The following is a 13,408-nucleotide window of genomic DNA, read 5'->3' as shown; positions in this document are numbered from 1 at the left end:
TGGTCAGCGCTCGGCATCATGGGAAATAGCAGCACTCACTCACACTGCTGAGGGGTTCATCAGCTTTACTTGTGTGTGTTTCAGATGTCACAGGAACTGGGCATCACCGAGAAATCTGCTGACTTCCTCAACCCGTATCGCACTGAACGAGACGACGTGAGTCACACACACACACACACTCACACACACAAATGGATATGATATATTATAATAATCAAATTTTAATGTGTTAAGGTGATGTGATTGTCATGTTTCTTATGTTCAATGCATTTTTATAATTAAATAGTGTTTTTTTCAGTCACCATATTAATTAAAATGTACATTAAATGTAATTGTAGCTGCGTTTCAATTACCCTTCAATTTGCGAAAATTGAAATTGCGAAATGAAAATGTGCTCAATGGGAATACGTCAGTTTCGCAAAAACTCCCGTTTATCGCAAAAAGTTTTTATACTCGCATGAGGAGGTTTTTCAGGCAATTCGAAAAAGGATTTTTTTCGCAAAACTGCAATGGAAACGCACCTAATGTTGTTTTTTACTTTAAATTTTAATGTAAAATTATAATTTACTCAAATATTTGAAAACATAGTCTGAACTTACTCGTTTTAAATTATAATAAACTAAAACATTTTAAATCATTAAAAATGTTACAATTTATTTCACAGGTCATTTATGGTTAATTTTTATTTTAATTTAAAAAAATATTCGAAAAACCCACTAATTTTACTCGTGTAAACTCATTTTAACTAAATATTTAAAAACCTGTAGTCTGAATGTACTAAATTTAAAATAATTAAGATCTGACCATCTGGAACACTTTTTATGTGTGTATATATATATTTATATACATTTTTAAATAAATATATTTTTTTTCAATTGTAATTCTCCGTTTACTCAAACATTGTAAAAAAAAAATAGCGTTCATGTAAAAATAAAAGTCTACATTTTAAATTAAATTGATAAAAATATCTAACATAAAAAAACAACCATTAAAAAAATTCTGTTAAATTTTACTCAAATATAGAAACAGTCTGAACTTATTAAAGTTTAAATTAAATTGATGGCAAAATCTAACTAATCAATCTAAAATTAGTTTGAATGCACTTCATTCATTAATATTAAAATATTAAATTAATTATGGGACAAAGATGGGCTGTAGTGTGTAGATGGAGCCTGTAGGTGTCAGCAGAGCTTCATCAGTCAGTAATATAAACTCAGATTGTGTTTATTAAGACTTCTATGTATTCTCCTGTTCAATTTTCAATCAATAAAGCTTAATAATAATTAGTCATTAGATTTATTATGACTGTTTTGTTTTCTACTTGATTGATCTACAGTGTTCGAGTACGAGTGTGTTGTGCTGAAGCGAGTCTGTGTGTGTGTGTTTCAGGTGCTGCACACGGCCGAAGCCTTCCAGAAGATTCTGCGTGAGGAAGAGAAGAGGAGGAGGAAGGAGGAGAAGAGGAAAGAGATCCGCAAAGGCCCGCGCATCTCTCGCTCCCGCAGCGAGTTATAGAGGCGGGAGGAGCTCACACTAATCAGGGAGCCTGTGCTGATCTCTCACGGGCCGCGACAGGTTTACAGGTTTCACTACGAGTCTCTGAACACTTCAATCACTTCTGCTTGATTGAGGAGGCTCTGCGCTACATCCTCTGCTGTGTGTGTGTGTGTGTGTGTTTAGTGCTGTAGCTCTATACCTGTTTGAGGGGGAGGGGCCATGACAGGGGGAGGGGTCAGATTAATGTGGTAGGTAAAAGTGGGCGGAGTCTTCAGTGGGAGAGTTAATAGTGAGTGGGAGTGGTCTAAGTAGGTGGAGTCTTCTTTGCAATGGTAGATGGAGTGGGTGTGGCCATGTATAGTGGGTGGAGTCATTAGTGGGAGAGTTAATAGTGAGTGGGAGTGGTCTGAGTAGGCGGAGTCTTCTTTGCAAGGGTAGATGGAGTGGGTGTGCTCATGTATAGTGGGTGGAGTCATCAGTGGGAGAGTTAATAGTGAGTGGGAGTGGTCTGAGTAGGCAGAGTCTTCTTTGCAAGGGTAGATGGAGTGGGTGTGCTCATGTATAGTGGGTGGAGTCATCAGTGGGAGAGTTAATAGTGAGTGGGAGTGGTCTGAGTAGGCGGAGTCTTCTTTGCAAGGGTAGATGGAGTGGGTGTGCTCATGTATAGTGGGTGGAGTCATCAGTGGGAGAGTTAATAGTGAGTGGGAGTGGTCTGAGTAGGCAGAGTCTTCTTTGCAAGGGTAGATGGAGTGGGTGTGCTCATGTATAGTGGGTGGAGTCATCAGTGGGAGAGTTAATAGTGAGTGGGAGTGGTCTGAGTAGGCGGAGTCTTCTTTGCAAGGGTAGATGGAGTGGGTGTGCTCATGTATAGTGGGTGGAGTCATCAGTGGGAGAGTTAATAGTGAGTGGGAGTGGTCTAAGTGGGTGGAATCTTTGTAAGGGTAGATAGAAGGGGTGGAGTCTGTTGAGTGGGCGGAGTCTGTTGAGTGGGCGGAGTCTAAGTGGGTTTATGTTTCAGATGAAGGTATTTTGGACACTGCAGTGGCAGATTATTTTCGATATTTTTCATAAAATTGTTGAAGTTTCCACACATATGAAATCCTTTTGTTTAGATTCAATATAAATGCTTTATTTAGGGAGACCTTATAGTCTAAGAAGAGAATTGTAGGTGATTTAATGTCTTTCTGCGTTCTTTAGCAACTATTATCGATGAAAGATTTGTATATTTAGCCCATTGTGTGTGTGGACGGTGTGAAACTCAGATCAGAGCTGCACTGCCAGAGAAACTCGTTAACCATGAATCTGAATCAAACTGATGTCAGTGTAAATGCGGTTCAGAGCTGATTCACTTCAGTTTGTCGATCGAGACGCTTTCATACAGGCTTCATCGATCCGGTCATGTGACTGTTAGTTGAATAAGTCTGTTCAGCATCTGTGGGAGATTATTACTGAGAGAATTAATAAAGTTTATTGAACAACTCTTGCTGATTCTCGTGATCATTTGTGCTGAATGTCTCGTGATCATTCTTGCTCTTAACTACCAGTCTAGGACCTTGCACACCCTGCTAAAAAATAAGGACGTGCAGGAATCTTCCACAGGAAGTTGATGCAACTGCAAAGGGGAGGAGGAGGAGAATGAAATTAAAACTCAAGCTGAACAACACGTGGTTTATAATAAATCATTGCATCTGTGAAGTGTTTTCATAGACTTGTGATCGGTCAGATCCAGCAGCTTCTGGTAAGAGACCGTCTGTTACACTGTGTGTACATAGCGATAGTTTAGTGTGTGAGTGTGTGTGTGTGTGTGTGTGTGTGGGGGGGGGGGGGGGTATTTTGACTAACTGTTGATTTTGGTTTGCAATATAGCTACTGCTTGCTCTAAATAAAAGTTTGGGAAATGCCTCTGCTGAAACATGAACTGTAACTTTAGTGGAAGAGATTCACATTATAGTTCTGTTTAAGTGTGTGTTTGTGAGGAAGAGGGAGAACGAGTGAGATCAAGCCGTTTCTGTGGTATTTGTAGTGTACAAAAAAAATAGTTTTGAAAATCAAAACTGATAGCAAGGCCAAAAACCAACAGAAACCAATAGCAACTCAAAATGTAAAAACTGCACATAATGTAATTAGTGCTGGGCAACGATTCAAAATTTTAATCGCATTGTTACATGCAAAATTGTTGAATGAATTCTAAAGTAGTGTATTTTGATTTAAATGTACTGCTATACACATGTGGTTTGCAAAAACTTAAACAAATAAGGTGCTTTATACCAGCAGTATTCCCTTTACACAGCAATAAAATAGTGTAAAAATTTACTTAAACATTAATGTAAACAAATCAAATACTAAAACAAGGCTATTTGCCACTCTCAGGGCATTATCTTTTATATAGCTTGTTAAAATAAGTCCAGTTTTCTTTGTTTTTTTCTTTTTTTTCTCAACAGGTATCTTTTATTAGGGCGCAGCAGAAACAGTCTATGCACTCAGAGGTCATGACCAATACTATAGATATAAGTCGACCAACGTTACTTCTGTTTACACGAGAATGCTCGCGGGTGAATACGTAAAAATATTTTATCGGATGTGCTTTTCGTTTACACGGCGACGGCGTTTTTGAGGCTTAAAAACACAAAAAAGTGAAACCACCCTCCAGAGTGGAAATCTTAAAAACGCTCCACCGCCGCGTTCCCGCGTAAACGGTAAAAACGCAAAAGTCTGCTTGACAGTGAAGGTTGTACGCAGGCGCGCGGACTTGGTGTTGTTGTGTGGCAGTGCTTCACGTTGCCACCTAGCCGCCTGGAGTGCATACTACATTGAATTTCACACACTTTTGTGTCACTGTATGCACGCGGATTTCCCACCCAAAACGCTCGTCTAAACGCAGAATAAAAAGTGATAACGCAACGCCACTTTTGCGTTTTCTCTTCAGAATCGTTTCCGTGTAAACATAGCCTAAGATCAAACAGAGTTAAAGCCAAATTTATACTTCTGCCTGACGAGCATCTCTCCAAAAATGTAACAATGCGTCAATTCTACGCGTAGCCTACTGCAAGCGCTGTGATTGGTAGAACCGCATGTGTAATTGCGCGTCAACTACGCAGAAGTTTAAATGAAAACCAACGCGTAGTCTATAGTGTTGAGGTATAGAGTAAGGTGAAGTGGTCAACATCCCATCCCTCCTGTGAACCATGGTTTGACTGTAGGCCTATGTGTATGCAGAGCCAGTGAGCAACGGACTTTCAAAATAATAATAATAAAAAACTGTTAAAATGCAATAAAAAAAATTCTGCTTTACTTAATCAGGTGTTTTAGACCCAGACTATTATACCCAGATTTTTCAAAATAAACCAAATGATATCTTAAATGTTGTTCTGATAACTAAAAATCTTTCTTTTAGGCACACACAGACATCAAGATTCAGTATGAATCTCAACAATGGTGACAAACAGAATATTCAATTAGGGAAAGGAAATTACTAAGACAATTCAGATCATAATTTATTCAAACCGCAATGCATGATGGGAGCCATGAATGAGTTTTGATTGGTGGCACCCAGAATGCTATATAATTGTCACCATTGTTGAGAATCACAGGCTGATTCTTGATGTCTGTGTGTGCCCATAAAGTATTTAGAATAGAACAGCTTCTAAGAAATTTTTTGTATAAAATTTACATTTCTGAAAAAGTTATACGGTGTAATCAAAAGTTTAAACTCTACAAATGAGTTTCGTGACAAATGATGATTATGTCAAAACATAACCAACCCCAGCGCATCAGCTTTCCTTGTTTATCATCTGGCTTTTATAACTCATGAACAGCAGCCAAACAACATCTAAAGTTAATGATTTAAGAGTCAAGAGTCCAACTAAAGCAGACACTGATCTCCATAATGGTGACTTAAGAAATATGACGTTCTCCTTCAGTGATTCTGCTTGTTATCGTCAGGTATCTTCAATAATGCTCAATCATCACTAAATTATTCACTAAATTACCTCATTAACTTTGACACAAGAGTCTGTATCCAAATAACCTCCCAGTAAATTTCATTTAACACTGGAGTTTTTGCTGTGGGTGGAATAAAAATATGGCAGGACTTTTACTTTCTGACCCCTGGACACACAACCAATAATGTGATGTCCACGTATGTGGACAACCAGGGCTTAGGAGGCTGTTTCTTTTCATTTTTACTTTCTTAGTGAAAACAATTGAATGTAATGAAGGGTAATTTATTATCAAACAACACACACACACACACAAACACACACATTGTCCCAGAAAATGCATATATTACTTTTCATATTGTCATACCACTACCTAGTTTCAGATTTCTTTGTGTAACGCCCGTTTCACACATACTCCGTTTGCAGTGCGTATGCGGTGAGTGTTGCAGTGCGTATCCGGTACAGGAGCCGCACGCGCTAAAGTGCTTTCGCATATGCTGCGTTTGCAGTGCGTGAGCTGCACCACAAACACTCGCTATTTTTATTTCAAAATCAGAAGTTATGCAGCAATAGCGTGACGAGTGACCAACAGTCCTGTTATCCCAGTCCTGTTTTCACGTCCTGTCCTGCCGTTTTTTTATAAAGTGATGTCCTGGTTTTCAAAAAAATAAATAAATAAATAAACACTGGGAAAGATCAGCTTTACAGCAAAATATAGGAGATGAGCAAACAAGGAGGATGAGGAAGAAAAACAGGATAAAGAGGAAGAAAACTAGCTTGTTTTTGTACGTTTGTGAGAGGTATTTTTGTTCAATTTGAAGGTATTTCTTTTAGTTAATTAATATTTATATATTTATTTTTCTAATACAGAAGAGACATTATTTTTTATTCATTATTTCATTCATTATTTTTTAAACTGGTCATAATAAAACATGTTGAGTATCCTCTAAGCCTAGGCTATCTGAATTTGTGTCTTAATATAACAATTTTCTATCCACAGAGGAGGCATAGCCTATTTTAATCTTATTGAAATTAATAAGGCATCTTTGAGTAAACTTCGAGTATCATTTGTTTTCTGGGCCATGTGTCCTGGTTTTTGGTAATCAAAATATGTTCTCCATATGCAGCAACTTTTATTAAAATAAAAGTTTTGCCAGCTTTGCGATTCTCTTTACAAACTTGAATGGACGCATATCGTTTAAACACAATTTAAACAACGAATGCATACAATTCATCCCTTATTAAGAAGTAATGTCTTAAAGTAAAAATATGAAACAATTAAATACATCTATGGAGAGGTTACTACATTTTATTGAATTAAATGCATTTATGGTGAAACTACTAGCCTACATTTCGAGGTCAATCTGAGTTCATTTTGACCACGAACCGTGCGCTGTCACTTTAATTCTGCGTTTGCAGTACAGCAGAAATAGACTCGGTACGGAAACGATCTCTGCACTGCTGTATAGACCATTTCAAAAGATGTAAACAACACTGGTCCAGAAGCACTTCCTGTTTCAGTTTGTAACTGTTTTCTTTATTTCACATGTAAAGAAAACATCTTAAAGGTGTTTGTTTAACTTTTTGATTCAGTTTTAAATGTTCTGTTGGTTGTATTTTATCCCAGCTTTTATGTAGTGTTAAAAAACTGAAACAGCAAGTGCTTCTGGACCAGTGTTGTTTACATCTTGTGAAATGGTCTATACGCACCACAACTGGAACGGATTGACGGACTGCATCCGTGTGCAGTGTAAAAGCTCTAACCTGTTAACATGGGTACGGAAAAAAATACGGACCGCATACGCACTGCAAACGGAGTATGTGTGAAACGGGCGTAATGGTCTTGGACTCTCTTGTGGTTTGCCCGTTTGAGTTGTGTTTTGGATTGGTCTGATTCTGCTTGTGTTTCTGTGCTGTTTTCTGCCCGCTGGTTCACTAAACACTCCACACATGGATCCGCATTAGCTTTCCGAGTCTTCATCATTACACATTTATAAAAGCCAACCTCCCCAGAAGAGTTGTGTATGACCTGCTCTCCAGCTCCAGAGAAATAACAAGACAGGTTGAGGTGACTAAAACATTATGATCAATAAATTGTGGCAATTTATGTATCTACATTACTTTAACTCATCAAAAATTGTAAGAAATTTCAACTTTTTTCTACAAGTTATATACACGAGAATCGACTTCTCAATATCTTCCCAGATCTACTGGATCATCTGAGGGATTGGACTGGATCAAGATGCTGCTGATCATTGAAGCTCTTCTCCTCATTTCAGCCGTTCAGGTGAGCTTGTGTTTGAGTTATGAATATTACAGACATGAATACTGAAGATCATTATGATTCCTGTCACTGCAGGATCAGAGACATGCTGCTGATGGACAGATTCTCCCACTGGATATGGCAGAGAATTCAGTTGATGACCAATTTTACCTTTGGTATAACTGGTGTGCAAAGAAGATGGAGCGTCGAGTGCAGACAGAATTTCTGAAGAAGGAAATGACTGACACTAATTTTGCAACAGTTTGGAGAAATGCTGAAAATAATCACAAACCACCAGGAGATCATTTGTCGAAGAATCATTCAGTTGCCATTTATACGTACACTAACTCAGATTTTACTCTCTATCAGAAATTCAATAATGATGTTCGTACTGGTAAACAAAAATATAAAGACGGGACATATTCATGGTATTCACTTCACTTTTGGTTAACAGAAGCGATACAGATTCTGAAGAAAACACAAAATAATTGCTACAATACGTACCGTTGTACTGACAAGGAGTTTGATAAGAATGTTAAGGGCAAAGAAGTTCGTTTCGGCCAGTTTGCTTCATCCTCTCTTGATCGTTCAGAAGCACAAAAGTTTGGAAATAAATCCTGTTTTGAAATCTACACTTGTTCAGGTGCTGATCTGACTAAATACTCGAGGTTTCCTAATGAGAAAGAAGTGCTGATTCCTCCATACGAGACTTTTACAGTCCGTGATGTGAAGACAGGAGCAGAGCAGAAATATCGCTGGTGTGACACTGTGTTTACTTTGAAAAGCTATTCAACTAGAAGTGACCTGAACTGTGCAGCAAGCAGTGGAAACCAAGTTGCTTTTTTAAACGCTTTATTAATTTTAATAGTTTTTTGCTCTGTGGTTAGCTACTAATCGGATAAATACTCCATGTTTCTTGTTGTTATTAACCATTAAATTGATTCTCATGCTTTATTCAATCTAATATTCATGCGCTGGTCAGCTGTGGGGAAAATCAAAACATCTGATTTAATAGATCGGAAATCTGAGATTTGAGTATTTGCGAAATATGCAAATAATACAACTTCTAAAATAATTGTAATTATATTGTATCAACCAAATTCAAAACGTGTTTATAATATGTGCAATAAACGTGTATTTTGTAAGGGTTAGTAAGATTCCTAAGTTAGTAAGTTTTGTAAGATTCGGCCCAAACTGACTGACTGTTGTGTAGATGTCTTGCCTAATGATGATTTTATTTGATGCAATAGCTTTCTGCTTAGGTGAAAAACCCTGGGATTTCTGAGGGTATACATTTGTGTTTATCGTATTTTTTAATGTTGATTTTTTTCTGTACTTTGTTATTAAAACAAAACCATTGAATGTGGTGATTCGAGAACATCTCAAGTCTCAGAGTGGTTTTCTTTTTATCTAAAGGCTGTTCAAACCTGGTGACATAAATGTGATATTGTTAAAACACAACCAACACCATCAGATCCCCTTTTCTATTTGTTCATCTGGCTGTTTTAAGTCACATACAGCAGTCAAACAAAATCTAAAGTCAATGAATTGAGGACCAAGAGCCCAACTACAGCAAACACTGATCACGATAATGGTGACTTTAAAAATTTCGTTTTTCTCCTTCAGTGATTCTGCTTGTTAACATTAATGCTCAATCATCACTCAATTATTCACTTAATTATCTCATTAACTTTAACACTGCTTCAGTGTTCATTTAACACTCTGCTCAGAGTTCATATAATTCACACTTCTCTGTGTTACTTTAACACTGCGGATTTTGCTGTATATCCAACATAGACTTGTAAATAAACGTAAGCCAATGAATATGCCTCCTCACTGATAATGAAGGCCAGTTTTGTCATTTTGTACAAAGTACAGTGATGTGTTGATGCTTTACATCCAGTCACAAATCTTAGTGCACTATGAATAACAGTATCCAACAAAGACAAACATTTAACAGACATATTTCTGTAGAGCAGGTCACCGTGAGACATTTTGCAGAAACTAATCTCCTCCTAGTCTTCCAAGAAAACAGGCTTTGTTTCTAAAATAAAATCCTATTTTAATGTGAGCTTCTGTACCAATTTATTAATGTGAAACTTGAAAGAGAGCTGACCATCAATAAATAATGAAGATAATAGTGTGTTAAGCGCCTGCGACTTATTTTCACTTTGATTTGCGCTAGTTTGCACGCTTGATGAATGCTGCGTGTTGCAGTAGCGCCGAACTGTTAATATAGTTTATTGAACAACTCTTGCTGATTCTCGTGATCATTCTTGCTCTCAATTAGGACCTTTTGCACTGGACAAAAAATTGTATAAGCAGAAGAACAGGAATTTTCCACAGGAAAACACAGTGTAACTGCAAAGGGAAGGAGGACGACAAAAAAAAATGGTTTGCATGTTTTATGCAGATATGATGGCGTTACCATTTAAAACCTTTGCCATTGCTAAATATGAAACCACTGCGTCTGTTTCAGTGTTTTAAGAGACTTGTGATCGGTCAGATCCAGTGTTGGCGACGGCTCCAGCAGCTTCTGGTAAGAGACCGTCTGTTACACAAGTCATGTACTGCTAAATAAAGAGCAATCGAAGTTCAATTTTCAATATTTGTTGGATGAACGTCAAAGTACTTTGAGAAATGGGGTCATTTGTGGGCATTTCGTTACGTTTCTTTTCATTTTTGCTTTCTCAGTGAGAACAATATTGTCATACCGCTACAATTCTGAGCGTTTTACCTGGTTTCAGATTTCTTTGTGTATTGGCCTCAGACTCTTGAGAAATAACAAGAAAGGTTGGGGTGAGTAAAACATTCTGTGATTAATAAATTATGCCAACTTATGTGTACATTACTTTAACTCATCAAATTTTTTTTTTTTTTAACAAGTTATACATACGAGAATCAACTTGATTTGGCACTTCTCAATATCCTCCCCAGATCTACTGGATCATCTGAGGGATTGGACTGGATCAAGATGCTGCTGATCATTGAAGCTCTTCTCCTCATTTCAGCTGCTGTTGGACAGGTGAACTTGTGTTTGAGTTATGAATATTACAGACATGAATACTGAAGTAGAACCTGTAATTGAAGATGTGAAATTCTCCAACAAATGTCCTAAATTGCCGTCCCTTGAGAATTTATATATAACACAAAGGACTGATAAATATGAAATGTTTATGGACGATCTTTTAGTTGCCCAGCTCCAGAAGAAACACGCCAAAGTCCTGCACAAAGCAAAGAAGAGGGAAAAAAGGAAGAAGTCGTCGATCGTTGGCCTTGCAACACGACCTGATGTACCAGAGCAGGAAAATGATAACAACCATTCGGAAAATGGAACAACTGAATAAACGACTGATGCATATTGTAAAGAAGTTTGTGTTAATGAGTCAACTTAAGTGTCCCAGATGTGAAATGTTAGACGTGCAGGAGAAGGTCGCATCTCTGTAGAGATGCTACTTTGCCCTGCCGTCTAGAGTGTTATTTTTAGTTTGCATTTTAGCCGCAGTTATTGCATAAGGCATGCAGGTGTCACAACTGTGACCTTTTAGCCTAGATAAGGTAACGCTTCTTAGGAGGCCGTTGTGAGGCCAGAGGTAGGATGTGGTTTTCACACCTGCAGGTATAGCATCTAGCTCATGTGTGTAGAGCCTTAGAAGATTATCAGCTTCTTTTCTTTTTGCTCAACAGCCCGTGCAAATGTTTCCAGCTTCTATATACCTTATAATGAATTATTGCTGAATTAGGACTGCCTCCCCTAATGCTTAGAGACAGCCCCAATTTGAGTCACATAAAACTAAGATTATGTTTCCTATTCTTCGGGGCCGCTATTTTTTTCGAGGTGAAGACTATGTACGCTTTTCTTTTAATTTTTTCTGTTTTTGAATTTATTGTCTTTGTAACATTCTGAAGATTTTTGAGTAAAACGAAACCATATGTTTGGTGATTCGAAAACCTTTTGAACTCTTGCTCAGAGTGTTCTTTTTCCTAACAAATATCTTTATATGAATTGAGATATTTTTATACTAAGCAAAGAGCCTTATGACACGAGCCCAGGACTGAGCGGGGACGGACACCGCCGAGGGTCTTATTCCGCCTCTCCACGTCAAGGACCATCAGGTAAGAACACGATGGGATATAATTTTTAGTATGTGTAAATGATAGGGGGAAGGTGGATAAAGATTACAGCGGTATAGACAACCCGGTCTCATCCCAAGACGTCATATAACTGACGTTTTGGGACGTCTTTTGACCATACGTCAATATTCGCCTTTTTAGGGCCCCCTTAAACGTCAGTAGATGAGGTTATGGGATCCTAACTCTACCCCAGACCTAAACCTAACCCGTCACCTAACTGACGTTAAAGGTAAAGCGTCAGTTGTATGACGGCCCAGGATCGCCATCTACCGACGTTTAAGGGGGCCCTAAAAAGGCGGATATTGACGTATGGTCAAAATACGCCCCAAGACGTCAGTTATATGACTTTTTGGGATGAGACTGTGTTAGTATAGAAACACAACAATACTGATGATTATTATGATTCCTGTCACTGCAGGATCACAGAACTGCTGTTGAAGGACAGATAATAACACTGGATATGGCAGAGAATTCAGTTGATGATAGATTTGACGGGTGTTTAAAGGAGATGGAGCGTCGAGTGCAGACAGAATTTCTGAAGAAGGAAATGACTGACACTAATTTTGCAACAGCTTGGAGAGATGCTGAAAATAATCACAAACCAACAGGAGATGATTTGTCAAAGAATCATTTAGTTGCCATTTATGTGTACACCAACTCTGAGTTCCTTAATTTGAATCTATATCAGAAATTCAATGATGCTGTTCGTACTGGTAAACAAAACTATAAAAACGGGAACTATTCATGGTATTCACTTCACTTTTGGTTAACAGAAGCGATACAGAAACTGAAGGAAACACAAACTAAATGTTTCAACACTTACCGTGGTACTAATGTTACATTTGATAACCAAAAGGATGTTAAGAGCAAAAAAGTTCGCTTCGGCCAGTTTGCTTCATCCTCTCTTAATCGTTCAGTAGCAGAAGTGTTTGGAAATATATCCTGTTTTGAAATCTACACTTGTTCAGGTGCTAGTCTGACTAAATACTCAAGGTTTCGTGGACAGAAAGAAGTGCTGATTCCTCCATACGAGACTTTTAAAGTCACTGGTGTGAAGACAAGAGCAGAGCAGAGAGATCTCTGGTGTGACACTGTGTTCACTTTGAAAAGTTATACAACAAGAAGTGACCTGAACTGTGCTGTAGCAAACAGTGGATACTTATCTATAAAGTTATGTTCATTTTAATACTGTAGCAAGTCTAGACTGTTTATGTTCAATATCTACTTGCATGCATTTTCTTTCATGTGTTGTGTGTTCTGGTTGTGTGGGGCTTCTTCTGGGAACAGGCCTGCGCAGTTATGGTGGGCGGGTTGTTCTAGAAAAAAGACACAAAAGTGACCTTTTGAACGTAATTACGTATTACGTGACGTTGCAAACGCGCCTCACAGAATAGAGCAAGGCTAGCATTTGTCCTTAGAAAAGTTACATTTTTGGAATAAGCATTGAAATAACCGATCGTTTCGCATGATAAGACCCTTATTCATCGTCTGATATCGTTTAAAGACATTTGAAGCTGCATCTGAAACTGTTATTAACTGTCGTTTGGACCTCGGTTGGACCTGGTTCCCATTGAAG

The 13,408-nt window shown here is 38.0% G+C and overlaps 3 protein-coding genes across 4 annotated transcripts in view; all 3 read left to right on the top strand.

Moving 5' to 3' along the window:
- ccdc134 (coiled-coil domain containing 134) overlaps window positions 1–2,976 on the top strand; it is a 9,009-nt gene extending 6,033 nt beyond the window's left edge. The window contains exons 5-7 of the mRNA XM_089129238.1: window positions 1–2; window positions 85–156; window positions 1,390–2,976. The exon at window positions 1–2 is cut by the window's left edge and continues 180 nt beyond it. Coding sequence (XP_088985364.1) covers window positions 1–2; window positions 85–156; window positions 1,390–1,515 — 200 coding nt within the window. The 3' untranslated portion in view covers window positions 1,516–2,976. The remainder of the gene's footprint in view (window positions 3–84; window positions 157–1,389) is intronic.
- A 140-nt stretch (window positions 2,977–3,116) lies between these two features.
- On the top strand, window positions 3,117–9,080 carry LOC120484163 (NAD(P)(+)--arginine ADP-ribosyltransferase 1). 2 transcript variants are annotated; one of them, XM_039679187.2, is made up of 4 exons: window positions 3,117–3,235; window positions 7,401–7,503; window positions 7,603–7,722; window positions 7,795–9,080. In XM_039679187.2, the coding sequence occupies exons 3-4, from the start codon at window positions 7,678–7,680 to the stop codon at window positions 8,590–8,592; spliced, it is 843 nt and encodes a 280-aa protein (XP_039535121.2). In that variant the 5' UTR covers window positions 3,117–3,235; window positions 7,401–7,503; window positions 7,603–7,677; the 3' UTR covers window positions 8,593–9,080. The 2 variants fall into 2 exon arrangements, with proteins under 2 accessions (XP_039535121.2, XP_039535120.2); XM_039679186.2 differs by having other exon boundaries at window positions 3,119–3,235; window positions 7,641–7,722.
- A 1,096-nt stretch (window positions 9,081–10,176) lies between these two features.
- On the top strand, window positions 10,177–13,018 carry LOC120484164 (erythroblast NAD(P)(+)--arginine ADP-ribosyltransferase-like). Its single transcript, XM_089127541.1, has 4 exons — window positions 10,177–10,237; window positions 10,393–10,497; window positions 10,636–10,723; window positions 12,251–13,018. The coding sequence occupies exons 3-4, from the start codon at window positions 10,673–10,675 to the stop codon at window positions 13,016–13,018; spliced, it is 819 nt and encodes a 272-aa protein (XP_088983667.1). The 5' UTR covers window positions 10,177–10,237; window positions 10,393–10,497; window positions 10,636–10,672.
- Window positions 13,019–13,408: the final 390 nt, after the last annotated feature.

This window comes from Pimephales promelas, chromosome 3, assembly GCF_988280905.1.
Source record: "Pimephales promelas chromosome 3, fPimPro1.hap1.1, whole genome shotgun sequence".
Classification (NCBI taxonomy): Eukaryota; Metazoa; Chordata; class Actinopteri; order Cypriniformes; family Leuciscidae; genus Pimephales; species Pimephales promelas.
This window is presented reverse-complemented; position numbering and strand designations above follow the sequence as displayed.